Raw genomic sequence first — 25,654 nt, 5'->3', positions numbered from 1 at the left:
ATGTTTCAAACAAAAAGGGTGGCAGAGGCAAGCTTTCCATATGATGTTACTAATGTCTTCTTTTCTATTAAGCTAGTTTGTAAAGTTATCTTAAATCACACCTTTAATGAGAAGTACAAAAAGATTCGACTCATAGCTGATAAGTAAAAGGCACAGTATCGATTCCGTCGCTTCAGTTTAGCCTACATAAAAAATCCTTCTTTCTTTTCTTTTCTATTTTTTTGGGTTTGTCAAGGGTTCAGAAGCTCTATTTCCAATACCAAAAACTGTTTTTTTAAAAAAAATTGTAGATGCTACAGAAAATTACCAATCCAATCTCTATTATCAAAATATTTTTATGATCACCAAAAATACACCTCCATCTTATCTAAATGAAGAGAATTTATATCTCTACCATATCCTCCGGTAATTGGATTTTAGTAGCCTGCTATAGCAACTATTACAAAAAATGCAAAAGTAGTTACGTGGAGCTGTTTGAAACAAAAAGACTGGTAATACATGTTCTCCATATGATCCATTTTTTAGTGAGCCAGTTACCAAGCCACTTTTAAACAATTCCAAGTGGAATACTTCATTCCCGTCGTATTAATACCCTCACTCACTCAAAGAAAAATTCTGAATCTCAAAATAACATATAATAAAAGATCGAGTAGTTTAATGACACCGGCCAAACGCATTAGCTTACCGCCAACTACAAGGGCACCTCAATTACAACAACATGGGAGTGAGGAACAAGAAAAAGAAATTGAGGTTCAGTACATCACCATGACCAATGCCATTGCCTACAGCAGCAGCAGCTCTTCACCACTATGGCCCTACCAGCCTCAGACTCCATTAGAAACCAGAGGCTTCCATCCATCCAAGCACATCGTGTGATCTGCTCACAGCCACAATTGCATCACCAGGACAGCTACACATGCTGCCACAGCTGCCTGTCTCCATCTCCACCAACCCTAGCAAGAGCAAGCACAAGCACAGACAAGGGGCAACACCTCAGCAGATGAGAAAAACTTGGGGCAAAGTTCCAGTTGGAAGGACATCAGACAGATAGGCCACTGGAGAATTGCTCTCCACTTTCATGATTACAGGGTATCCCTGGTTGATCGCTCCGTAAACAGGTTCTGCTTATCAGTTTGCGATTACCTATTTATCTGCGGTCCCGTGTTTCGGCGACCGTTAATGGCTGTGCTTTCACAGGAATACCAGAGAGAATCATGTGGATAGCGATGCAAAATGTCACATCTAATCACATTGCTTGAGACCATATTCATTCTCTGGTTGGTCGTAACCAAATATGCAAAATCCCAGATTACTGTTTTGAAGTCAAGTTTTCAATCACACAATGTTGTAACTTGTGGAATGTTCCTTTATGTCATTCTCTAGTGCTATGCGAAGCATTAGTCATAACGCGATCTTTTTAAAATTTGATTAAGGTTTTTCTTAAAACAATGTTGCACTAAAACGAAGTCAATATCATCCTAATGCAAAGAACCTTTCCAACAAATCAGCTAACCTTTTCTTAAAATGTTTCATCATACCAAAACAAGCATGTCGAAGCTATGATTACCTAGATAGCAGAGTATAGAAACGGCAGAGCTCACCATTGTTGCCTTGCCGGCGGTCGAGATGCTGTAGTATCCACCGTTCTCCGATCCGTAGCCGTGGCCATTGTACACTCCGCCGCCGGCAACGCCGCCGCCGGAGGAGGAGGTGGTGGTGTTGTCCTGCGGCAGGCGGTAGGAGAGCTCGTACGCCGGCGTGCCGTCGGGCTTGAAGAGCCCGTAGTTGCGCTCGGAGGTCGGCCCGGGCTTCAAGTTCTCGTTGAAGAGCGCGAACATGTAGACGCGCAGCGGCACCGACGGCCGCAGCGGCGTGCCCTTCCCCTGGGCGACGAGCCGCATCACGTTGCCGTTGTACCTCGCGGCGTTCTGCGGCGTGGCGCCGGTCTCGTTGGCGTCGCCCGCCGACGGCCACCCGGTCTCGGACACGCGCACCTCCACGGCCCGCGCCGCCGCGCTGTTGGCCGCCCCGATAGCGTGGTACACGGCGTCCACCTGCGCGGCGAGCATGTTGGTGTAGTGCAGCCCGGAGCCCGGGTCGGCGACGCCGGCGTGGCCGAGCTCCAGCAGCGCGTACTCGAGCTCCACGCCGGTGGGCTCCTCGGCGTAAGCGAAGTACGGGTACGCATTTACGAGGAACGGCGAGCCGGCGCGCGCGTGGAAGTCGAGGATGGGGCAGAGCACCGGGAGGAGGTCCTTGCGGAAGTAGGCCAAGGAGGGCGGGTACGACGTCGCCAGCACGCCGAGGTTGTGTGCGGTGGTGACGGCGATCTGCTTGTCAAGGCCGGCCTGCGCGAGTGCGTCGTGGAGGCACTGCATCGCCGGGAGGAGGTACCTGGACAGCAAGGAGCTGTTGGCGCCGGTGAGCACCTCGTTGCCGACGGTGAGGAAGGCGATCTTGGTGGCCGGGAGCGCGGGGGCAATGTTGGAGCGAACCCAGGAGGCGGCGCCGGCGGGGGTGGACACCGCCGAGAGGCACTCGTCCGGGACGCCGACGACGAGCTCGACGCCCGTGTTGGCGAAGGCGCGGATGGTGGCGGGGTCGGCGTCGTAGAGGCGGACGCGGCCGACGCCGAGGGAGACGAGGATCCGCGGTACGGAGGTGGCAGGCGGGAGGTTGTTGCCAACGCGGCCGTAGCTGATGCCCAGCAGCGCCGAGGACGTGGCCTCTGGGGTGGACGGGAGCAGGAGGAGCAAGGCTGGCAGGAGATGGAGAAGCGCCGCCATGGCGCGTGAGGGCATTGTGGGCGCAGAGAGGCAGAGAGAGCTCGAGCTTTAGCTTCGAGCGAGTGGGCGAGTGGGGACACCGAGGGCGTGCGAGTGAGCTGGAGGGATTTGGCTTGGAGGGGGGTGTGGGGGCGGGGGTGTTGGTTTGGTAACCGGTGGTGTAAGAAATATAATTTTATTAAACTATAATTGTGATTTTGGTGATTGCGTGATAATATAGTTAATGAGACTAACGAGTTTGGGAGCTCAAGTTTGTAGGATTTCTAGATCCTATACAAGATAGTTCAAATTGCTGTCAAGATGCTCAATTTGTAGTGAAAATGCAGAGATGAATTGGATAAGATGCAGTAGAAAATAGGCGACCGGTTAAACCGACGCCCTTAAAAATAAACTGACCGGTGCATTAGGAATTGCTACCGTGACCAAGTTAGTAGCACCAGTTGAACCGACGCTATAAAAAGGAAGGTGTCGGTGCAATGAGGAGAAAGCATGACGAAGTAGGAAAGTATCAGAGTCACCGGTTGAACCGACACCCTAGAGTTAAGCATCGGTGTATTATTGGTAGTTTAGTGATGCACAAGCGTTTAGAGTTGGAGAAGCCTCAAGGTTTTCAGCACCAGTTGAACCAATACCCATCGGTGCAAGGCGTCGGTGCAATGACGTCAGCAGAAGAAGACAGTTGGAATTCAATAGCTAGCAGGCAGGTCTAGTGTGATCGGTTAAACCAACGGTGACGACTGGTTCAATTGGCGCTTTATGCTTTTCTGGGTAAAAACAGGCAATTGCTATGAGCTGCCCTCTAGCCTATATAAGGCCTCACCCCCGGTCATTTGAGGCTGCTGGAGTTCGTGCGATGCTACAGAAACTTTGCTGAAATTCTTCAAACCAACAAAAGAGCTCATTAACACAAGCTTTGTGAGGTACAATGCTAGGCTAGCTCTAGAGAGAGTGTGAGAGCAACGTGTTGTGACTTTGTGGTGGTTCTTGAGTGAACCTCAAGCTTGTATCTTGGTGTGCCGGCCCCTTAGAGTCATTATGACTCGTCGGCAAGTCCTCGACCCTCCGCACTAGTAGCTTCCATAATATTTTTCCGCGTGACGTTTAAAACTTCATCATTAAACAGACCACATCTATGATGAAAATTCCAATTTCGTCATAATTCTTCGGCGGCAGCCCTCAGCCCCTACGGAACTATGACGAAAGTAAAATGCGCGTCACAAAATAACATCTCATATCGTAAAAAAATGGTGCACCGTCAACTCCTCTTATCTGTGATGACCGCGAGTCATCGTAGAATTGATGAGACACATGTAGCGTTAGAACCCATATACCACATGTGATGATAGAGGGTCCAATGTATCTACGTGGCTGCCACGTGTAGCGATCTGGATCCGCCGATCCACATGTACAACTTGTTTTCTTCCAAGTAGGGGAAAAAATATCTTTTGCATGGCAATTGCTCTTTTTTATTTCATTAATCCGTTTCGACGTGATTTAATGTAATGTCTGGCATAGCTTTTTTTATTAGGATAATCTCTTTTTTGTCTCCTATCAAGTTCAACTCGTTTTTGCCTCCTCCAAGTATTGAACCGAGCTCATCTAAAAAAAGCAAAAATATTGACATATGAGAATCGAAACCTGATCTCAAAGATCACTAAAATATGGCTTACCAATGAGCTATACCTTGATTCACAATATTCTAGGCGTTATTTTTTAAGTAGAACTATCTATCCGTATTGCGTAAAAAAATGAGCAAAATGCATGTGCGCTACACAAACTTGTCCGGCTATGTCATCTAGATCCCTAGACTTTTAAAATATATATTCATATGCTGAAAACTTGTTAATTGTGTCATATGGATCCAAATAATATTCAGAACTTCCATTAATCGTCCGAGTGGCATGCTGACTGGGCAATAACATGGACCTGACAGGTGGGGCCTGCTTGTCAACACTTTCTCTCTCCCTCCTTTCCCCTCTCTCTCTCCATACAGGTGATGCAGGCGTTGTGGACGCTGGCCTCAGGTTGCTGGGGAGCGTGCGGCGTCCCCTCTCTCCCTCTGCAATCTCTCTCGGGCGAGGTTGCTCGGCTTCCGCAGCGGCGACCACGCGGGCGAGGCTGCCCGGCTTGCGCGGTGGCAACCGCGCAGGTGAGGCTCGACGGCGGCTCCGCGGGCAACGGGCACCGGCATGCGCGGCGGCGGATCCGCGGGAAACGGGCGCCGGGCGTGGCGGCGGACCCCAGTGAGCAGCGCGGCGGCAGACCCGTGGGCAACAGGCGGCGACCCGTCGGGCGAGGCTCGCAGGCCTGCGCGGCGGCGGCCTGTTCGCGGTGCGGAGCCAAGGAGTCCTTCGTCCGTGGAGGAGAGGGAGGTGGAGGTGGGCGGACGTGAAGGCGCCATCAGCGGTGCATGGGCCGGTGCGCAGGAAGGAGGCAGTGGACGGCCGACGAGCGAAGGGAGGCGGCGAACCCCATGTACAACGCCGTCGTTGGAGGGGATGAGAGGGGGGAGAGAGCTGGGAAGGGAGGGAGGAGGGACTGACAAGTGGGCCCCACAGCTAAAATGGAACAAAACCATGGCTCTTGTGGGGATTCGAACCCATGAACGGAAAGCATGATTTACCACTGCATCATTAAAGGGTTGTGAGAAATATTCGACATTAAAATATATTATTCTTTGCACCTCGTGGAGTGTGACGAAGAACACATATATATAGTTCATCTTTATCTTTTTAATCGGAATGAAAATTTATAATTAGTATTTCTACCTCATAAGAACTCTGAATTTGATAGTTCTTTTTTCTAAATTTTTCTAAAATCAATGTCTTTCCTTTAATTGCCTTTGTTTGTATACTAATTGCTCCTTCTTGGGTCGGCTTTATATGGCTTATTTTCTTGCACTTTATTAGATAATAGAAAAGCATGTTTTTGTTGAGCAATTATTAATCTAACTTCATAATCACTAATATTATACAAAACATAAGGTTGTGTCCAAATTTGAGGAGCATACGAGGTCAAAAAATATTATGAGGTATTCAAATCTCAAAGTTTCTTGAGTTATAAGAAACTATGTAAGAGATGTATTCTTTTATGAACAATGTATGGTCACACTTTATGAAAACTATTGAAGTTTTTTATGGAAAGCTTATGGACCAAAAATATACTATCATGTCAATTTTTAGAATTTTTGGATCATATTAAGATATTATTGTAACTATTTAAGTTTGAATTGTCTCTAGACGATAATTGAATTTTTCATCTATCTCCAGGACACGTACTGGAATGGACATGTAGTTCAATTTGGAATTATTTTTTATAACCGTGTAGAAATTTATTTATATGATAGAAAATAATAAATATTTTCAAAAATTAATAAATTCCTACATGACAAATTAGATGTTGTTTATTACATTCTAAAAATATATTGGTGTATTTAAGATAATCATTTTTGTGTGTTACTTTACAATGGTATAATAAAATGGAAAAAAGGAAAAATAATAAACAGAGAAAGAATGAATCAAGTCCATTTTAGCTCAAATAACCTAATAAACAGAGAAAGAAAGAATGGTCATGATCGCGCTCGGCTGCCCATCTAGCTTCATCCGCATCCTTTCCCCTATCTCTCTCCCTCCCCATCCCCACCTCAGTGCCGACGCCTCCTCCGTGGCCGCCGCTCTCTCCCCCTCCTCCGTGGCCACCCCTCCGGCCAGTGCTCCGCGTGGATCTCGGCGCCCTGCAGCCCCCCTAGCAGCGGCCGTGGCCCGCGGCAGCCTCTGCAGCTCCGCCGAGCTCGTGGCGCGAGCTGGCATGGCGGCAGCGTACCGGCCCTCCGGTGGAGCGAGCTGGGCGATCCGGTGAAGCGAGCGGCCGCAGCGGCGGATCCGACGACGCAGCATGTAGGGGCGGTTCTTCGTCCTCGATGTACCCAGGTTCGCCTACTTCACCAGTGCCGTCATCGATGTGCTCGCCGGTGGTAGCACCGCGGTGCGCAGCGCGAGGCACGCGGCGCTCGCCCAGGCGGTGTGCGGGGAGCGCGCGGCCCCAGGCCCGGCAACGGCGCAACGCGAGCAGGCGGCTCGCGCGGCGGCGCAGCGCCAGGCGCTCGGGCACGCGAGCGCTTGGGGCGTGCGGCGGCGCTCGCTTGCTGGGCCAGCACAGAGGCGCGCACACGGCCCAGGAGGGCGTGCTCAGGCCCAGGCAGGGCGAGGCAGCCCTAGCGCGGCTTTGCACCGGGCGAGCAGGCCGCCAGTGGCAGAGGCCGGCAGGCAGGCCAGGCCTGTGCCAGCTCGGGACTGCCGCATGCGCACGCAGGCAGGTGCACGAGGCCCAAGGAAGCAGCACTAGCAGCACAGCACGGTCCGGCCAGATTTACACAACGGTGAGCTTCTGTTTCTACAGCTCATATACTCTGCTCTCGATTCAGTGCAACAGCAATAGTTCGTCGAATTTGTTCAGAGACAGGTTGAGGTAGTTTACTGTTTGAGATGATAGTTTAATTCTTTTAGCTGCTATCTCATGCTTGTTTGGCCGGTGCTTTTAGTACTGAAATAGCTCAGCTATATTCCTTTTTAAGTGTCTCTTTCATGCAACAGCTATATTTATTGCTTGCTTGCTTGCTTGCCTTGGCTGGTAGATTGAGAAATTGATTAGCTTTTTCACAAAATGAACTTGAGCTCCTGTTAGTGACTTGTTGCTTGTTGCTTGAGCTGCAGTAGCTATAGGTGTTTTATGAAGTGAGCTTGTTCTTACTAATCTTTGGGCTGCATGTTTTTAGCTTTCAAAGTTGTTGGCATCCAAAGATGTATTTGTTAATCTGACATTGACATGAATAATTTGTTTCTAGTCCTTCTATACACTAAGCCTAATTTTTAATGGTTATGTTTATGTTCTGATCAGTTTTGATTCTTGTAGGCCACATGCCATCCTAATCGATCTTTAGAGTTGAAACTCGAAGCTGGCTTATTACAAATGGAGCAATTCAATTGTCAGAGAGAGTATAAAGTTAACCAAGTTAGCATCAGAAGTAGATATGTGGTGTACTAAAGTGTGTGCTGGTTTGCTGGTTTTTGATAGATATGGACATGAAATCGTGTTGACGGTGTATAAATTTCTTTCAATTGTATTAATTGTTACTTGGGCTTGGCCCATATATAATTAGGCCAAATTGGGACTTAAAAATTGGACATGGCCCGTGGGCCTTTCTTTTCCACGTGATTTGCCAGCTTGGATGAACATCACTACCATGTGGCGTCCGCGTACTGCCACGTGGCGTTCGTGATTTAATCTGTGATGTTGAGCTATTCTATGTGGCGATGATTTGTGACATTTTTCTTCCGCGATGAAAGTTTTTTCATGATAGATAAAATTCTTTCCGTGATGTTTTTAGAAATTTTATCACGGTAGAACTAACTGGACGAGAGTTCTTTGATGAAAGAATATTCATCACAAATTCATTACAGAACTTCCTGACGTATTTTATCTTTACAGTGATGATAGTCGCTCATCACTGAAGCGTTGATTTCCACTAGTGCCGGCTTAGCGTGGAGTGGCGACGACAGTTTTGTGCGGGGATAAGGAGACCCCTCCTTCGTGGGAAGTCGGTAGTGAAAGCGGCATCAAGGTGACCGGAAGACTTGGCATGAGCCTCAGTGGCAAGCTTTTATGGTAAGTCAAGAGGAGCTCTGGATGAGACTTGGTGATCGGAAAGCAATACTCTTTGTGAGTGCTTCAACAACATGGAATAAGGATGTCTTAGTGTCTACCGATACCACAGGATAAATCCTCGCAGCAAGAGTTTGCTTCCTCTCATCCCTTTCTTTACGTTTCTGTAGTATTTTGGTAGGATTGGCAATATGTTGCAAAACTAGTTGCACATCTAAATAGCATGTTCTTGATTATGTTTTGTGCTAACTAGTTTGAGCCATAAGGTTTCTAGTTTACCTAATTTTCACCTTCTTTTCTTAGACTACGAGCACTGATTCGTTTTAGGTGGGAGGCAATGGAGTCAATTTTTCTTTGAGTGGAGGAGGCAATAGAGTCTGGCTAGTAGCAAGACATCCGTTGCGGACCACTCACTCTGTTTTTCCAGGCTAGAGCCAGACAAATTACACTCGTAATGCCCTTTAGATTCGTGGGCTTGCATTCTAAACAAGCAGGGTTGAGCGACCTTCATTTGTTTGATTGGAGAACATTCGGTGATACTGCGGATTTTGTTGCAACTATGCTAAACAGAAGTAATACCTAAACCGTGCATAAAAGATTCATCCAAAAATATGAACAGATAGACCATAAAATCAAACATCGTTACACAAATTTGGAGGTTCAACAAAAAGTTGTTCAAGAAAAAAAAAGAAATCAACACTTGAATAGTTGCGAGCTGTTAAATAGCATCTGCGTCAATCTGAACTTGCGGAGAAGGTAAGGGCTACGGCAGCTGTGGTAGAGAGTGGCATTTTTGCCTTAATATTTGCAAACTCAAGGGACAATTGTTACTCGACTACTCTTTCATGCGTAGAGAGAGAGAGAGCCGGGGAGAGCTATTTTTTGAGCTTCGCCTGTGTAGTACTATTTCAGCTCCGGCTTCAGATGGGCTTCGACCTCGTAGCCGTTTTACGGATGGGTGTTTGCTGGGGCTTCAGGTGAAGCCAGTAATGGAACTTTTGGAAAAGTTCTACCAAACCAACCCTAATTTTCTTTGTCTCTAAGCATTGGAACGTGTTTGAAGTTTGATCCGCCTGCTGGAACCTGCTCTTGTGCCAGGCATAATGTAATCCCCACGTGATAGTACTTCTACTCCCGTCCTCATATAACATGACTGCAATCTATTAGCAACATTATGTCACTTGATCATCTCTCTCAGACTCGTAGCAAAATTCATCAAGCCTAACCACCCACGGAAGGCTCCAGAATTAATTGATCTTCCCATTACTATGCATTTTAATTTGTCCCCAAGAACCCATACGAGACCAACACTTGAACATTACCGCATCTATCTTATGTATACAGTAGTATACTCCTTCTAATTAATTGCGGCGAGAGGGGTTCTCGGGGTTTCTGGTGTCATCGATCCTAACAGGCTCTGCTTCCCATTTCCATTTAGGTCAAGCTTCATCGGTGTTCTGCTGTCCCAGAATGTCTTCACCAGATCCTCAAGAGGGGGGGTTACCAACTCCCCGATCGATTGGCTGCTCGGAATCTTAATCTCACGCCTTCTCAGTGTTGAACAAGTCACTTCATCCACCTGATTCATAAACACAGAGTGCTCGTTATTAGAAAAGTAAGGGACCATGTGCGACAAAGTAAACAAACAACTATTATATATCTGCGGATATATATGCCAAACAGGCTAACATTGCTAACCGTATAATCATCTCCTAGAGATGTGTCAGCATTCCCCGCGATTACTGTAGTCTTCTCACAGTGACCACGTTGCAAGTCATGGAGTTCTGCTCTGGATGTCATCGTGATAGATTTCACATTCTCACAAATGCCATGGTCGAACTTTAATGAATCTGACAAAACAAAATGAATAAGCATATATAGAAAATTTAGACAACCCAATACGCATACGACATACTAGTTTGCGACAAAAGAGGCAACACAGTAGAAATAGTACCGTCAATAGAACAAAGGAGATATTTGCTTGAAACATTGTTATCTTCAAATCCAGCCATGACAGCAGATGAAAATCTTGCATTAAGTTGGTTGCTCTCCTCGGTTCCATCACTTCATAAAAAAGTAGTATGCGCATGTTTAGCAATACAGCAATTTCAAGTTGCTTCTCTTCAAACAATTTATTAAACAACAGAACAGTTTAGATTGTTAGTATTAATTACCTTACGAGTGAACTAGTGGCTTCTGCATGGCTTCTTGCAAGGGCCAATACTAAATTTTGAGCAGTACTCCATTGTCCTGAACACGATTCTACCTTTGTCTTGCTGTAGAATAAATCATATGTGTGATGTGTTGGTTGGCGTGTTTCAAGATTCTGATGAAAACAACAAGTTAAGTGTCAAAACAGATTCTTACCATTGCTCAAGATTCTCTGCCAAGAAGCACCTCTTCTGTTCAATAGACGATACATTTTGCTGGAATACCTCTTCAGCTCTCTGCATGTAGGCTTCCCATTGCTCATTCATAGAAGATGTGAAATCTTGAAGCTTGGTAGTTTCAGTTTGTAAGTTGTCATAATGCTCAGAAGCAGTTGTATTGAGGCTGCATATATCATCTCGAACCTAGTGAAATGGCACACATATCAAACTCATATCACTAGCTGGTTTTCAGCAGTTAACAAGTAGAGGGATGATTCTCTTTGAAGAAATTTGACTAGTATGATCCAATAACAATATGCAAATATGTATTGGCTTATGGCCACAAGTTTGAGAAGAAATTGAACTCATGGAGAAAAATCATGCTAATACTGTGGAGCAGAATATGCATACCACATTTTTCTTTCTAGCATTTGATTCTGCCAGTAACCCTGCTACCTTCTCCATCAAGTACTTCTCTTCATCAGCAACAACGACCTGAATCAATTTCATGTCATCAGATAACAAATCGTAAAAATGTCTTTACATACTAGTAAGAAACCTATAAAGTATGTGACTGCAACAGAAGATTACCTCAAACTTCTTCTGAAGCTGGAAGAGTTGCTTCTGATGTGCCATCTGTGATTCTTCCAAAACCTTCTTGAGCTCCAAAGCATGCGAGTCTATTGTTCTGAAGAAGTTCATTGTAGTTGCAGAAACAGACTTCATTCTCTCTAAGTTTCTGGAGAGTTCCTGTATGAGTTCAATTTTTTTTCTTAAAACTACTGAAATCAACAGTAGAAAATAGTAAATGTGTAAAAAGCAAGCATTGTGATTAATGATGAACCTCATGCTGCTGCTCAATAAATGTACCAAAGTTCATTTCTTGCTGAGAAAGCCCATTTTGAAGTTCAACGAGTAATTGGTCAGCATCAACCAACATGCCCTTCATGCACTGCACCAAGGATTATTAATATGTGTTCATAAAATAATTTTGAAGGGAATAACAATCAAGATGGTCAGCACAATGTAAGAGAATGACTGGATAATTAAGTACACTTACATCCTCAAGGCCAGATGTGTGTGTGATAACTTGCGAATTAAGGTTTTCAAAGCTCAACTGAGATTTGTGCTTGAGTTCATTTGCAAAACCATGCAATTCTACTATCCTAGAATCGATGGTCTCTTTGAGCTTTCTTACATGCTCTTGAAGTTCACCAGCAACCTAAGAAAATGTGGCATGTTTAAACATGTAGAAATAGAGATTACTCTGATGACCACATGTTCGCTTGTTAATGTACCTTGCCCTTTGAGGAAAGAAAAGCTTTCATCTCTTCTTCGAGTGAGTTTAGTAGGCTCTCCTGTTGATAGACCGAGGTTGAGACTGTTCTATGCAAGAGACTAATGTCTTGAGTTAGCTGAGAATGGAAATGTTGAACTATACTTCTATTTGCATCTTCAATCTTTTCCTTCCTTTCTGAAAATCGATGACATGCATGCATGTAAATCACAATATCTAAATTGACAAGGCAAGGAATGGGAAATGGAGACAAACCTAGTTTTGAAAATAACCCATACAGATCGCCTGCTGTATTCTCCAACTCAGATCGAAGTGTTTGTGCTTCACCAACAAGAACTTTTTCTGAAGAGATTAAAAAAGGAAGGAAAAAGGAGAACTAGTAAGTATAATATCTTCAGACAAAAGCCTGAACATATTCTGGAACTATAAAAGAATACCGTGCAACTATCTCTAGGCAAACTGGAATGAAACAAATAGTGCTGCATTTTATTACTCACAAGCATTCTCTATATTGCAAGCTAGAGAATCTGTCGAATGTTTAATTGAGCTTAGAAGATACCTTATTTCATATGCACACTAATACAGAATCAATTGTCTTTATTATGATAAGATTCAACCTTGATGAGACAAATTCTAACCTGATTTAAGAAGATTTTCTATCAGATACTGCTTCTCCTTAATTGTATCATTTGCCTGCATGTATCTCTCTTCAAGATCAGCTAGGGTGCACTCAGTTTCTTTCATCGTTTTCTGCACAACGATGGGACATTGTAAATAAATACAATCATCATTAAATATTAAACCATCAGAGGACAATAATAGAGGACAACACATGTACCTGTAATCTCTGAATTTTATCACTTAGATCTGCACTCAAAAGTTTCTGAGATTCATATAGTCCTTGAAGTTCATCTAATTGCTGTTACAAGTACAGATTCCGAATTGTAGCATTAGTTTTTCAGCAAGCTGCACATTCTCCAACAGAACTAAAGGTATACCTTATCTTTTGATTCCAAAACAAGCTCCAAACGATCCAGTTTCTCCGACATAGCCTGAAAATTTTCTGAGTCACATACTACAGAAGAATATGCAGAACCTAGTGTGTGCATAAGTGATACAGAGCGTAGTACCTTCTTTTCAGCTTCATCTGCTAAGTATTGTTCCCTCGGAATATAAACACCATTTTTCTCCCTCGCAGCAAATAGTTCTGTTCAAAAGGGGAATAAATTTAGTAATATAGCAACTCGAAGTATGTGGCTTTCAGAAGATTTTAAAATTAATGGACAAGAAGATTAAAGAGAATGATTGCAGATTTTAGTGTATCTATAAGGAAGAGCCAAAATCTAGAAACATCCTGTCTAGGCCTAGCATTTATGCCATCCGAGATCACTGCATTTGGGGATGTGCCAAGCAATTCAACGACATGGATATTCATGTATATTCAATGACATGGATATTCATGTATATTCATGTGCCAAGTAATGTAGGTGATTATTTTGTTAACAGTGTTCAGATACGTGGAGTGAAAGAATTCTGAACCAGAAGAGGTAAATAAGACAGAATGAAGCATTCACTAAATTTGGTGGATTGGACAGTAAGAAAACTTTCATCCAGCAGTGACCATGTTTCACAGAATCAGCTATTCTTCAATTCATCTTTATTTCAACAGGGCAAGATTAACTTTTGCACATGCTTATATAGGAAATGGCCGTGTTGTAATTTTCTGAAGTTCTCAACATCAAGCAATGATGAACGCTTGTAAGAAGAGAAGGATACCTTGCTTGATACGGTCCATCTCAAAGTACAAATCTCTAATGAGCGCAGATTTCATCATCTTCTGATTGACCTGGAAATCATGGGCATGTTACTAAAATTCAACTACCGAAAATAAAGGATTGCTTTGCCATTAATGTTAATTTGACATATCAAAGAAAACCACAACCTCTGGCTTATTCTTGATATGTTTTGCACGATGTGCATAATCCAGCGTGCTTAGTGTCTCCTCGAGGCAGTGTACCGAAGGTGCAATGGTTGCTATGATGCAAGTCTTTGTCTTCCCTCCCAAGGAATCTCTTAACAATCTTGTTAACTTGCTATCCCTGCATGAATAAGACCCAAATATCAGATGACTGAACAGCTTCACAAGGAACCATCAGAAAAGCTAATGATAGCTCGACCTGTATGGTATGTGTCCGGAGTGCTCAACGAGAGTATTAATGACACGCCCAAGTGTAAGCAAACTCTTGTTAATTTCTCCTGCTTCGCGTGCCCGCCCCTGCAAAACAGATGGCAACAGTGTAAGTATTTCTCACTAGTGGAACTTGATCATGGCATTTAGGCAAGGAGAGGAAAACTAAAGAACCAAACTTACATCTCTAGCACCAGACCTAGATATGTTTTCAGAGCCAGCAAGGTCAACGAGATTAAGCTTTCCACACTTGATCATTTCCTCACCCTCAGGCGTGCATTCCTTAATGTGGATGGTGATAGAGAAAATAGAGTGTGAGCGACTGCTTTGTTTGTTGAGGAGAGTTTCAGCAGTTTTTCTCTTTGCAGAGCCTCTGTCCAGTATCCTGTAGATCTCGGCAGCTGAAGAAACTAGCTCTTCCTCGAGTCCCCTAACAAGTACTCCTCCCTTGCCATCCTCCATAAGTGCCATAGGCTTCTTGGATTTGTCGTCAGAGAATTTAGATTCCTCTGGAGCGAGAAGGTCAGTGAGTTCCTCATTATACAGCTCAAGAAAAGAAACCTTCATGCTGTACTCAGCGCTCTGTGCCTCGAGGATATCAAATATGCACTTGACAGCCCTTGGAATGACACCAGCATCAGATGGCAAGTCACCATTCTAGAGAAATGCAGGTGGAGTTATATATGAACTCAATTGAAGCAACAAATTGTGTCATCAGGAACATGTTTGAGATGTGAATATAATAATAGTTACCAGTGCTTTGCCCCCTCCTCCTTCCATGGTGTATGTTTTGCCAGTTCCGGTCTGGCCATATGCAAATATTGTGCAGTTGTAACCGTCCAAAACCTCATTGACAAGCGGCACAACAGCATGGTTGAAGACATCCTGCTGTTGAGACTTTGGTCCAAACACCTGTGTGTATTTATCATGAGCTGATTAAGCTAATGTCGTATGTAGGAAACAAAGAGCGTGAAGTAAAAGACCGAGAGGGAGACAGTTTGCATGAATAACAAGTAGTGTTAACGGTGACCTTGTCGAATACAAAAGTGCGATCAATCTGCTTGTTTGCAATGTTCTGGGCTACGGAAACCTCTCGCCTCTGGTCATTGCAAGTGATGACCACGGGGGTGCCTGTGCGTCGTTCCTCCTCGCTCAATGGCCTATTCGATGCAGTGAGGTTGAATTGATGAGCAAGTAGTGAGTGAGATTAACGATAAAGCGGAGCAATGAACAGTAGCAGTGGGGCTTGCATCGCATTGGTGACATCACAGACAAGATAATATACATACTAGTCGATCCTTGATCCTGCCTAGAACACTAACGGATGCATTATCAATTAGGAACCGGTGGATGAACCGATATTGAAATAACGTATGGGCAATTACCTGCATCTGAGGACGACCTGGACGTTGACGCCTCCGGACCCGGGCCCCTTGGAGGTGGCGGTGGCGGCTTTGGGGGTGGAGGATTCTTGCTGCTGGGTGGCCTGGGCAGCGTTGATGCCGCCGTTGTTGAAGAGCGGAGCGGCCCGATCCCGGTCCCGATGCCTTGGGGTGGGCTTGTGGGAGGAGGAGCTCCTGGGCGTGTGGGATGGCGACGGGGACATGGAGACGTAGTCGACGGCTGCTCCTCCTCGACGAGGGGTGGAGGCGGAGGCGGAGGACTCCATGGACTCGTCGGTGGAGGGGAGGGGAGGCGAGGACGGCCCGGCCGATCGATCGAATCGGAGATGGGAAATGGGGGGATTGGTTTGATTTTGAATGGGGGGAGCGTCGCAAAGACAGGGTACGGTGGCCGGCCGCCGGCACGACGAATAAATGGGACTTCCTTCTTGGTGGGCCTCGGATTCCAAATTTCCAACGGACCGGACCGGACCCACTTGGTTGGGTTCCGTTGCATTCCAACAAGTTTGAAACTTCCCGACCGTTGCTGCACGCAGCAGAGCTTCTGGTCGCAACTCTAGGTTAGTATTTATTTACAGTATTATGCAAGCAAGCTTGTTAATTACTGGAGTAATTACCTAGCAGCTTAGCTTAGCCCTGCCACATAATCATGCTAAAAAATTGCTTTTATCACGCTGTTGCACACGTCCATTTAGGGACTGTTCGTTTCCTACCATCTAAACTTTAGACCCATCACATCAAAAAGAATCTTGCTATTTAGAAGTATTAAATAAAATCTGTTTATAAAACTTTTTGCACAGCTGGGTGCTAATTCGCGAGACAAATTTAATGAGCCTAATTAATCCATAATTTGCTACAGTGATGCTACAACACTACAACAATACCACAAACACCCAATCCCATCTGCAATTCCTCCCACGGCTGAGAAAAGAATAAGAAAATCAAATCATTGATGAAAAAAAACACCACACCCATGGGACCTCAACTTGCTGAGGGCCGAGCGGCCATTGCTCGCCGCGGGCGCTGCTGTCCCGTGCGCCCGAGACGCTGTCGCTGCTCAGGCCGACCTCGCCCTCCGGCTCCGCCGCTCTGGCAGGCAAGCGCCCCTCGTCCTCCGGCTCCATCGCTTGCCGCTCGACTCGGCCGCCGCATCCTGAGCCTGCTTCCCGGGCGCTTGGCCTGGCCCGCTGCTCCGGCCGGCGGTGCACCTCCCTCCTGCCGCATGCTACTCTGGCGGCACCCCTCCCTCCGGATTTGTCACCTGCCGATCGCCGTGAGCGAGCAACGCTCGCGGCGTGAGCCACTACTGCATCTCGAGCCTGCTGCTCGCCGCGAGCGAGCAACGCTCACGGCGTGAGCCGCCTGTCGGTGTTTTAGCGCCTGCCCACCGAGTGGTATACCCGAGGTGGTGAGTTTTAGGTAGGGTGACGCCGAGATCAGAAACTCGAAGGTGCAAGCAACACAAGGTTTAGACAGGTTCGGGCCATGGTGTGCGTAATACCCTAAGTCCTGTTTGGTGGTTTGTATTGCCTTGGGTGTTGATGTGTTTTGAAGGGGTCCCTGCCCGCCCTTATATATCCGGGAGGACAGGGTTACATGAATCCTAGTCCGACACTAGCCTAGGAATCGTACTCGAGTACAATTCGAGTAGCTTCCTTCTGTATTGGCTAGTCCTACTTCACATACGAGTAGAATACAACACAGATAAGGTATAAGACATGTCCTATCCCCTATTTCTATATGAACTACGATATGTACACAGTCCCGTAGTCCCGCGTCTGATAAGCCCCCGAGCTCTTCGTAGCTGAGTACTGTAGGCCCCTCGAGTACTTCCGAAGTAGTCTTCAGCTTTTTTTGAAGCTCCGTCTTAAAGTTCTTCTTCAAGTACTTCCTTGGCTGCATCAAAGCTATGAGGTGCTCATGCCCCGAATTACTTCTTTGTTATGGTGTGCGATGGAAAATCGCACTCCATATGGAGTAGCCCCCGAGCCTTAGGTTGAATCGAAGAATCAGGCTGAGGTTCACATTAGTCTTGAATCTTCCTTGCTTACTCTTCGAATATATTCAAAAAATAAGTAGTCGATGCCACCTATCCCGTAGCCCCCGAGCCTTGAATCCAAATCTCTCAAGTTTGGAAAAAAGGATCCAATGGTCGTGACATGCAGTGAAAAATATTCCCTTAAAAAATAATTGGTGTGATGGTACAGATGATAGAAGTTAGATTTGGAATTCGAAAAAAACTCCTTTTTTGGGACAATTAACCCTGAAAAATAATTAATCAAATAATTTATCTAAAAATCCACCAAATGACCCCTCGTCTTCCGAATATTCCCTGTGTCGACTCTTCAACTTTAGAACAGTAAACCTGTATCCGGCCGCTGGTTATTTAATCCCCGTGGTAACTTAGGGTAAAATCCGTGCTTCCAATCTTCAATCCGCCAAGAAATTTTCAAATCCCCAATCAGATCCGTGCTCCGCCTTCACCCCCTTTGACAAGCCCTAAGCTAGCCGAATCTCTCCGCCCCTTCTCTGCAGCCCCCGAGCGCATGCGAGTAAAGCAACTCGTGGCAAACAGATCTAGAATGGCGCCCAAGAGATCCAACGAGAAAGATGGGAAGGGGAAGGAATCGCAGCTGCCTTCTGGGGAGTGGACTTACAGTAAGTGCTCCAATAACGACCTCCTGCATCTTGTTTCTGAGGGTTTGCTTCAGGGGAAAAATCTCATTAACTGGCACCCTTCTTTTCGCCAATCTCTTCCCATGGAGAATGTAGACGAAATCGTCTCATTCTACCATTTCTCTGAACGGGGTTTGCCTCTCCCCACCTGTTCCTTCTTCCGTGGCCTTCTTTACTTCTATGGGCTTGAGCTCTATCATCTCACCCCGAACTCGATTTGCCATATTGCTATTTTCATTCACTTTTGTGAAGTTTTCCTTGGAATTGAACCCCATTGGGATCTTTTCCGCTATCTTTTCCGGGTAAAACCGCAACTGTCAGACCCGGGACTACGGGACTGTGTACATAATGTAGTTTAAACAGGATTAAAAGATAAGGCTTGCTTTGTCTCTTATTTATGTTATTTTCTACTCGTATGAGAGTAGGACTAGTCGGTACAGAAGGAAACTACTCGAGTTGTACTCGGGTACGATTCCTTCGCTAGTACTGGACTAGGATTCATGGAACCCTGTCCTCCTGGATATATAAGGGGGGGGCAGGGACCCCCTCAAAACACAACATCAACACCCAAGGCAATACAAACCACCATACAGGACGTAGGGTATTACGCACATCACGGCCCGAACTTGTCTAAATCTTGTGTTCCTTGCACCTTTGAGTACCTGATCTCGGCGTCTCCTCACCAAAACTTACCACCTTGGGTATACCTCTCGGTGGGCAGCCGATAAAACACCGACAGCTGGCGCGCCAGGTAGGGGAGTGCATCGAAGATCCACCGGCGAACTCGATGGCATCTTTCCAGTTCACCAGGTCAGTATCCTCTCAGGGCACGATGTTTGTTTTTGGCTCGTGGGTCTGCGTCGCAGATGGTGCGGGCAGTTTCTGTCGATTCCTCATCAACATAAAGTCGAAAACTCCCGCGGCGGGTTCTCATAGCGACCTCGACAAGTTCGTTGATAATCTCGACGACTTGTCAATCCATGGATCCGCTACGAGGACCGAGGAGGAGTCTGCTTCCGGTGCGACTTCATCCAGCGCTGCAAGAACCTTCCTTGGGTTGGACTCGTTCCAATCTGAGGACTCACGTAGCCAATCAAGACTCGGTCTACGCAATTTGGCCACTAATCTTCAGGAGGCCAACATATCTGAGTCCCTTTCCGCATTGGAGAAGGATTTGGACTCTTTACTCCAACTCGGAAAGCCCGAAGCCACCGCATGTCGGGGGGCTTCGGGTTGTTTTGGTGCCAACGATCTGATGATCACCTCCACTCCGGAGGGGCGTTTCGTGCATTGGAAGGGCATAAACTTTCAGATCTACTCGAGGACGAAGACCGACTTGTGACACACCTCGAGCCTTTGCCTTTTTAGGAGGGCAGGCCATTAGCCACCGTGGCAGAGGAGTCAACCGAGCTAGTCGACGCGAGCTCTGATGAGCTCATCTCACGCTAGGTGCTGATGGCGGAAGAAGGCGAGGATGATGGCGACTTGCCCATCGTTGAATTTGATGCGGTATCTGAAGATGAGGCCACAGCCAACGCCGGCGATGAAAAGGACGCCGATCGTGAAGCACGAAGGACCAGGAACAGAGCTCACACAGCCCACCGAAGGAGGGTCAATGAGCGCATGTGATCTATGCATCGTGAGCTTGACGCTGAATTCGCTGCCGTAAGCGAGCGGGGCTTCTGGACTCCGGTGGCCAACATCACCAGGGTAACGGCTATACTCGAGCGCAGTAACGATCCAAACGTGCGTCAAGCACTTCGTTATGCATAGAGGGCTTGGATTCAGCTTGATCAACAAAACCCGGCGTCTACCCTCAGGGAGGAGCGCGTGGGCGAAAGCCGAAGCCAGGCTCACAGTCGAACGGCAGGCGGCCGTCCCCGACCTCAGCGCAGCAACAACAACAACAAAGCTCACGGGAGTCAGGCCCCTGGCGGGAGGCAGCAGCCACCTCCAGGGGGTAACCCGTGATAGGCCAATCATCGGCCTCCGCCAGAAGACCTGCGCCAGCAAATCAATGAAGGATGCGATGCACGGTCCGTAATCGATTCCAGGCGCAAAGAGCGCGAAGTAGCCGAGACAGAGGGTACTGACTGCAGCGACCATTTTCCAGCTTTCTCCGCATGGTTTAGCTGTTACAAGTACCCTGAGGGCTTCAAGCCAATTGGCATCACCAAGTATGATGGCAAGCAAGCTCCTCAGCAATGGCTACGTTGTTACTCCACCGCCATTGAAGTCGCACGGGGCTCCAACATCACCAAGGTCGTCTACTTCCTGATGGCTTTGGATCCTGCGCCGCTCACGTGGCTGGAGAGCCTCAGCAACAACTCGATCGACTCTTGGGAGCAACTCAAGAAGGTCTTCATCGACAACTTCCAGGGGGCGATCACTCGTGCAGGTACTCGTCACGATCTTGCTCAATGTAAACAGGAACGTAACGAGCTCCTACGGTCCTATACACGTCGTTTCTTCGACGTCCGCGCTACCATTGCGAATATCTCGGAGGAAGACATCATCGATTGCTTCTACAACAGCATCACCGACCCAGGCATCTACAGAGACTTTGGGCGGAACAGACCGAAAACTGTTGCAGGGCTTCATGATATGATGCACGACTGGTCTGAGCAGGAAGAAAAGATGCGGGAGCAGTTCCCGAGGTGCAATGATAGCAACCTGAGGCATCTAAATGACAACCGCAACGACAAGAGCCAGCGGGACTACTCGGGTCCATCCCAAAAGCGCAAGCCAGATGATCTCATCGTGATTGTGGATCGTCCCTCGCGAGGCAAGAAGACAACAACGCGGGAAGAGTTGGAGAAGCTCCTGCAGAGGAAATGCCCATGGCATCCAGATGCCAATCATGCGGCAATTGATTGCTATCACCTCCGGAGGACATTTAGCAATCCCGATGGCGGCAAGAAGAACAAGAAGCCAGTGGACAAAGAACCCAAAGACGATGACCAAGGGGACCAAGCGCACAACGCGAAGTTCCAGGATGCCTCAAAGACCGTCAATGTCATCTTCGGGGGAGATGGAGACTTCGGTTCCAGGCGGGAACAAAAACTGCTTCTCCGAGAGATCATATCCATCGAGCCGGCGGCACCATGACCACTCTGTTGGTCAGAGGTTCCCATCTCATTCTCCCGCGATGATCAGTGGACAAGCTTCTCGGAGCCCGGTAAGTTTCCCCTGGTCCTGGATCCAGTGGTGGCAGAAGTCAGGCTCACCAAGGTGCTCATCGACGGCGGGAGTGGTCTCAACCTCATCTTCACCAACACTTTGAGAAAGATGGGTCTGGACTTCACGGATATGCTAGTTCCAAGCAAGTCTCCTTTCTACAGCATTGTACCAGGTAATGCGACGCACCCACTTAGCACGGTGGTTCTTCCAGTCACCTTCAGTACGAGGGAGAACTACCGCACCGAGTTCATTAAATTCAAAGTTGCTAACTTCGAATCTTCTTATCATGTCATACTGGGCCGACCGGCACTCGCCAAATTCATGGCAGTGTTGTATTATGTTTATCTGCTTCTCAAGATGCCAGGACAAAGTAGGGTACTCACTCTCTGAGGTGACTTGAAGAAGTCATATGATTGCAACCAGGAGGCGATCCAATATGCTTCAACTACGCGTGTGCCAGATGCTTCAGGGGAAGTACTCGCGGCCGCGCAGCAGCTCTCCCAAGACGGGTTGGAGATCCCTTCAAGAAAGGCCAGCAAGTCGAGCATCCAGTCGATTGACGACGTGGCTCTCAAGTCGATCCAGCTCCAGGAGGGTGACTCATCCAAGACCGCCGTCATCAGCGCAGGCTTAGATGAGAAATAGGAACTCGCGCTCATCAGTTTTCTTCAGGCTAACCGAGACATATTTGCGTGAAAACTAGTGGGTATGCTAGGGGTGCCTAGGGAACTGATCGAGCATAGTCTGAATGTACACGCACAGGCTGTGCCCAAAAAGCAATGCCTTTGAAGGTTTGCTCACGACAAGCGTGAGGCAATTAAACAGGAAATAGCTAAACTCCTCACGGCTGGCTTCATTAAAGAAGTAATCCATCCAGAGTGGGTAGCTAATCCCGTCCTTGTAAGGAAAAAGAATAATGAATGGACAATGTGCGTTGATTACACCGATCTCAACAGGCATTGCTCAAAGTATCACTTCGGGCTACCGCGCATTGATCAAGTCGTCGACTCGATGACGGGTTGTGTTCTCCTCTACTTCCTTGATTGTTATTCAGGATTTCACCAAATTGCGCTCAAGGAGGTGGATCAAATCAAAACCGCATTCATCACCCCGTTTAGGATGTACGCTTACAAAACTATGTCTTTCGGGTTGAAAAACGTAGGAGCAACCTATCAGCGCGCGATTCAGATGTGTTTTGCTAATCAGCTGCATCGGAACGTTAAAGCCTATGTGGATGACATGGTCATCAAGACCAGGAATCCCGACGACCTGATTGCAGACTTGGAAGAGACGTTCAGCAGCCTACGCAGGTTTCGGTGGAAGCTCAACCCAACTAAATGCGTTTTCAGAGTACCATCAGGGAAATTGCTTGGGTTCATCGTCAGCAACTGGGGAATAGAAGCCAATCCTATGAAGATTACGGCCATCAATGATATGGGGGCTCCGGCCACAATCAAAGATGTGCACAAGCTAACAGGATGTATGGCAGCCCTGAATAGGTTCATCTCCCGGCTCAGGGAGAGAGGACTACCCTTCTTCAAGCTCTTGGAACGCCAAGTCAAGTTCCAGTGGATGGAGGAGGCTGAGCAAGCCTTGCAAAATCTAAAACATCACCTTCAGTCTCCTCCGGTCCTTACAGCACCATTATCGGGAGAAGATCTACTACTCTACATTGCGGCGACAACTCATGTTGTCAGCAGTGCTATTGTAGTCGAGCGCAGCGAGGAAGGCCATGCGTTTAGCGTGCAGAGGCCCGTGTACTTTGTCAGCGAGGTACTCTCCGAATCCAAGGTACGATACCCGGCAGTTCAGAAACTCTTATATGCAATTCTGATTACATCGAGAAAGTTGCGCTATTATTTCGACGAGTATAAGATCACTGTAATTACGGATTTTTTGTTGGTGGATATTCTTCACAATCAAGATGCCACGGGGCGTATGTCAAAGTGGGCAGTGGAACTGGGGGCTTTGTCTATCGACTTCAAGCCGCGCACTTCAATAAAGTCTCAAGCTCTAGTCGATTTTATGGCTGAGTGGAGAGAGAATCAAATTCCAACTCCAGTCGACAAGCCAGAGCACTGGACCATGTACTTTGATAGGTCTTTTAAGCTCGATGGCAGCGGTGCTGGAGTCCTAATTATTTCTCCAAGAGGCGAACAACTGAAGTATGTCCTCCAGATCCTTTGGGAGGTATTCAATAATGAAGCCGAATATGAAGCACTGCTTCACGGGCTACGTTTGGCGATATCACTAGGCATCAAGTGACTTCTTGTATATGGTGATTCACTTCTAGTCATTTAGCAAGTCAATAAAGAGTGGGACTGCAACAAGGAGACGATGGACGCTTACGTACAAGAAGTGCGCAAGCTGGAAAACAAATTTTAAGGCCTGGAGGTTCATCATGTGGTACGGGAGCATAATGTTGGCGCAGATATACTGTCCAAGCTGGGGTCCACCCGTGCACAGGTTCCAGCGGGGGTTTTTGTCCAGGAGTTAAAGCAGCTATCCATCAAGCCCTCACCTCAGGTAACCACTGATGCTGGCCTTCAACAGCCTGATCGGGAGGTTATGATGCTTGGAGAGGACTGGAGAGAGGCTTATATCGATTTTATCCGGGATCAAAGACTACCAGCGGGGATGGACGCAACAAGCGCAGAGGCAGCTCGTGTCATGCGCAGAAGCAAGGGTTTCGTCCTAGTCGACAGTAAGCTCTACCGGCATGACGCACGATCAGGGGTGCTCATGAAGTGCGTCACGAGAGAAGACGGCTATGACATACTGCGGGAGATTCATGAGGGCATTTGCGGCAACCATGCAGCTTCAAGAATGCTAGTGGGGAAAGCGTACAGAGCTGGTTTTTGGTGGCCCACCGCAGTGTCTGATGCTGAGGATCTCGTGCGGAGATGCCAAAACTGCCAATTCTTTGGCAAGCAATCTCACATCCCAGCTCACAGTCTCATCACCATACGCCATCCTGGCCGTTCGCTTGCTGGAGCCTTGATATGATTGGGCCCTTCACAACGGCGCCAGACGGTTTCACCCATGTATTGGTGGCTATCAACAAGTTTACCACGTGGATTGAGTACAAGCCGATAGCCAAGCTCACACCAGATCGAGTTGTTGATTTCATCTCTGATATCTTGCATCGCTTCGACTTCCTGAATACCATCATCATAGACCTGGGTTCAAATTTCACAGCCAACCAGTTTTGGGAATTCTGTGAAAATGCGTGCATTGAGGTCAAATATGTCTCTGTTGCACACCCAAGGGCCAATGGGCAAGTTGAGAGGGCGAACAGCATGATAATCGATGGCCTCAAGAAAAGACTCTATGATGAAAACAGTAAGAAAGGAGGAAAGTGGATACACGATTTGCCACATGTCGTCTGAGGGCTCAGACCTCAGCCGTCCAAAGCCACAGGACAAACACTATTCTTCCTTGTCTACGGCTCTGAAGCTATCTTACCAGCCGACATCATGTGGAAATTCCCAAGGGTTGAAATGTACAATGAAGGCGAGGTGGACGAAGCAAGGCAGTTAGAGCTCGACTCTGTCGAAGAGGCTCGCTGCACCGCTCTTGTTCAGTCAGCAGATACCTGCAGGGGATCCGGTGATATCACGATCACAACGTGAGGGAACGGTCATTCAGTATAGGCGATTTGGTCCTACGCCGCATCCAAGATGAGTTCGGCTTACACAAGCTCAACTTGAGGTAGGAAGGGCCGTTCGTCGTCAAGCAGGTTACAAGACCAGGGCCTTATCGACTACAATACCCTGAGGGCCAAGATATCCCGAATTCTTGGAATGTTCAGAACCTGTGCAAGTTCTACCCATGAGAAAACATGCAGGGATAGCTGTTCTCCGGGCACCCAGGCGGCCTTTTTTCTTCCGAATCAATTTGGAGGCTACGTGTCACAAAATTCGGAATGTAAATTTTTTCTGTTAACATACGGAGGCTGTAGCCACGTTCATATTTTATATAAATTGACTTCTTGTCATGAGTTTTGACAGAGGCTATGGCCACGTTCATGATTTAGATGAATCGACTTCTTGCCATGACCTTTGATGGTCGTTCGCGATGACGATCGCATTTTT

General features: G+C 47.0%; 2 protein-coding genes and 1 long non-coding RNA gene across 3 annotated transcripts; 1 reads left to right on the top strand and 2 right to left on the bottom strand.

The window, feature by feature from the left end:
* Positions 1-611: 611 nt before the first annotated feature.
* Positions 612-2,880, bottom strand: LOC112876600 (glucan endo-1,3-beta-glucosidase 11-like). Its single transcript, XM_025940743.1, has 2 exons — positions 1,602-2,880; positions 612-953 (listed from the first exon to the last, which is right to left on the bottom strand). The coding sequence occupies exons 1-2, from the start codon at positions 2,799-2,801 to the stop codon at positions 882-884; spliced, it is 1,272 nt and encodes a 423-aa protein (XP_025796528.1). The 5' UTR covers positions 2,802-2,880; the 3' UTR covers positions 612-881.
* A 3,481-nt stretch (positions 2,881-6,361) lies between these two features.
* Positions 6,362-7,993, top strand: LOC112876730. The gene is made up of 2 exons (XR_003225364.1): positions 6,362-7,164; positions 7,698-7,993. It is a non-coding gene; the product is annotated as an uncharacterized LOC112876730 (long non-coding RNA).
* A 1,081-nt stretch (positions 7,994-9,074) lies between these two features.
* LOC112877840 (kinesin-like protein KIN-5A) lies at positions 9,075-16,075 on the bottom strand. The gene is made up of 22 exons (XM_025942212.1): positions 15,687-16,075; positions 15,332-15,461; positions 15,055-15,213; positions 14,485-14,958; positions 14,291-14,388; positions 14,056-14,212; positions 13,890-13,959; positions 13,244-13,320; positions 13,112-13,165; positions 12,952-13,032; positions 12,752-12,863; positions 12,369-12,455; positions 12,115-12,290; positions 11,877-12,038; positions 11,661-11,768; positions 11,408-11,566; positions 11,228-11,311; positions 10,815-11,020; positions 10,622-10,723; positions 10,402-10,511; positions 10,146-10,297; positions 9,075-10,026 (listed from the first exon to the last, which is right to left on the bottom strand). The coding sequence occupies exons 1-22, from the start codon at positions 15,968-15,970 to the stop codon at positions 9,805-9,807; spliced, it is 3,264 nt and encodes a 1,087-aa protein (XP_025797997.1). The 5' UTR covers positions 15,971-16,075; the 3' UTR covers positions 9,075-9,804.
* Between the last annotated feature and the right edge of the window lie 9,579 nt (positions 16,076-25,654).

The sequence above is a fragment of the Panicum hallii genome, chromosome 9 (genome assembly GCF_002211085.1).
Source record: "Panicum hallii strain FIL2 chromosome 9, PHallii_v3.1, whole genome shotgun sequence".
Classification (NCBI taxonomy): Eukaryota; Viridiplantae; Streptophyta; class Magnoliopsida; order Poales; family Poaceae; genus Panicum; species Panicum hallii.
The sequence above is the reverse complement of the archived record's forward strand: the minus strand, read 5'-3'. Positions and strand labels throughout refer to the sequence as shown.

Bases quoted from the DNA above. Each gene is read 5' to 3' on its own strand.
- LOC112876600 (XM_025940743.1), bottom strand. From the start codon at position 2,801: ATGCCCTCACGCGCCATGGCGGCGCTTCTCCATCTCCTGCCAGCCTTG. The intron at 954-1,601 runs GTGAGCTCTGCC...TGCTCTTGCTAG, and splicing joins CCGCCGGCAAGGCAACAATG to GGTTGGTGGAGATGGAGACA.
- LOC112877840 (XM_025942212.1), bottom strand. From the start codon at position 15,970: ATGGAGTCCTCCGCCTCCGCCTCCACCCCTCGTCGAGGAGGAGCAGCC. The intron at 11,021-11,227 runs GTATGCATATTC...CCATTTCACTAG, and splicing joins ATGCTAGAAAGAAAAATGTG to GTTCGAGATGATATATGCAG. The intron at 10,512-10,621 runs GTAATTAATACT...TTTTTTATGAAG, and splicing joins GCCACTAGTTCACTCGTAAG to TGATGGAACCGAGGAGAGCA.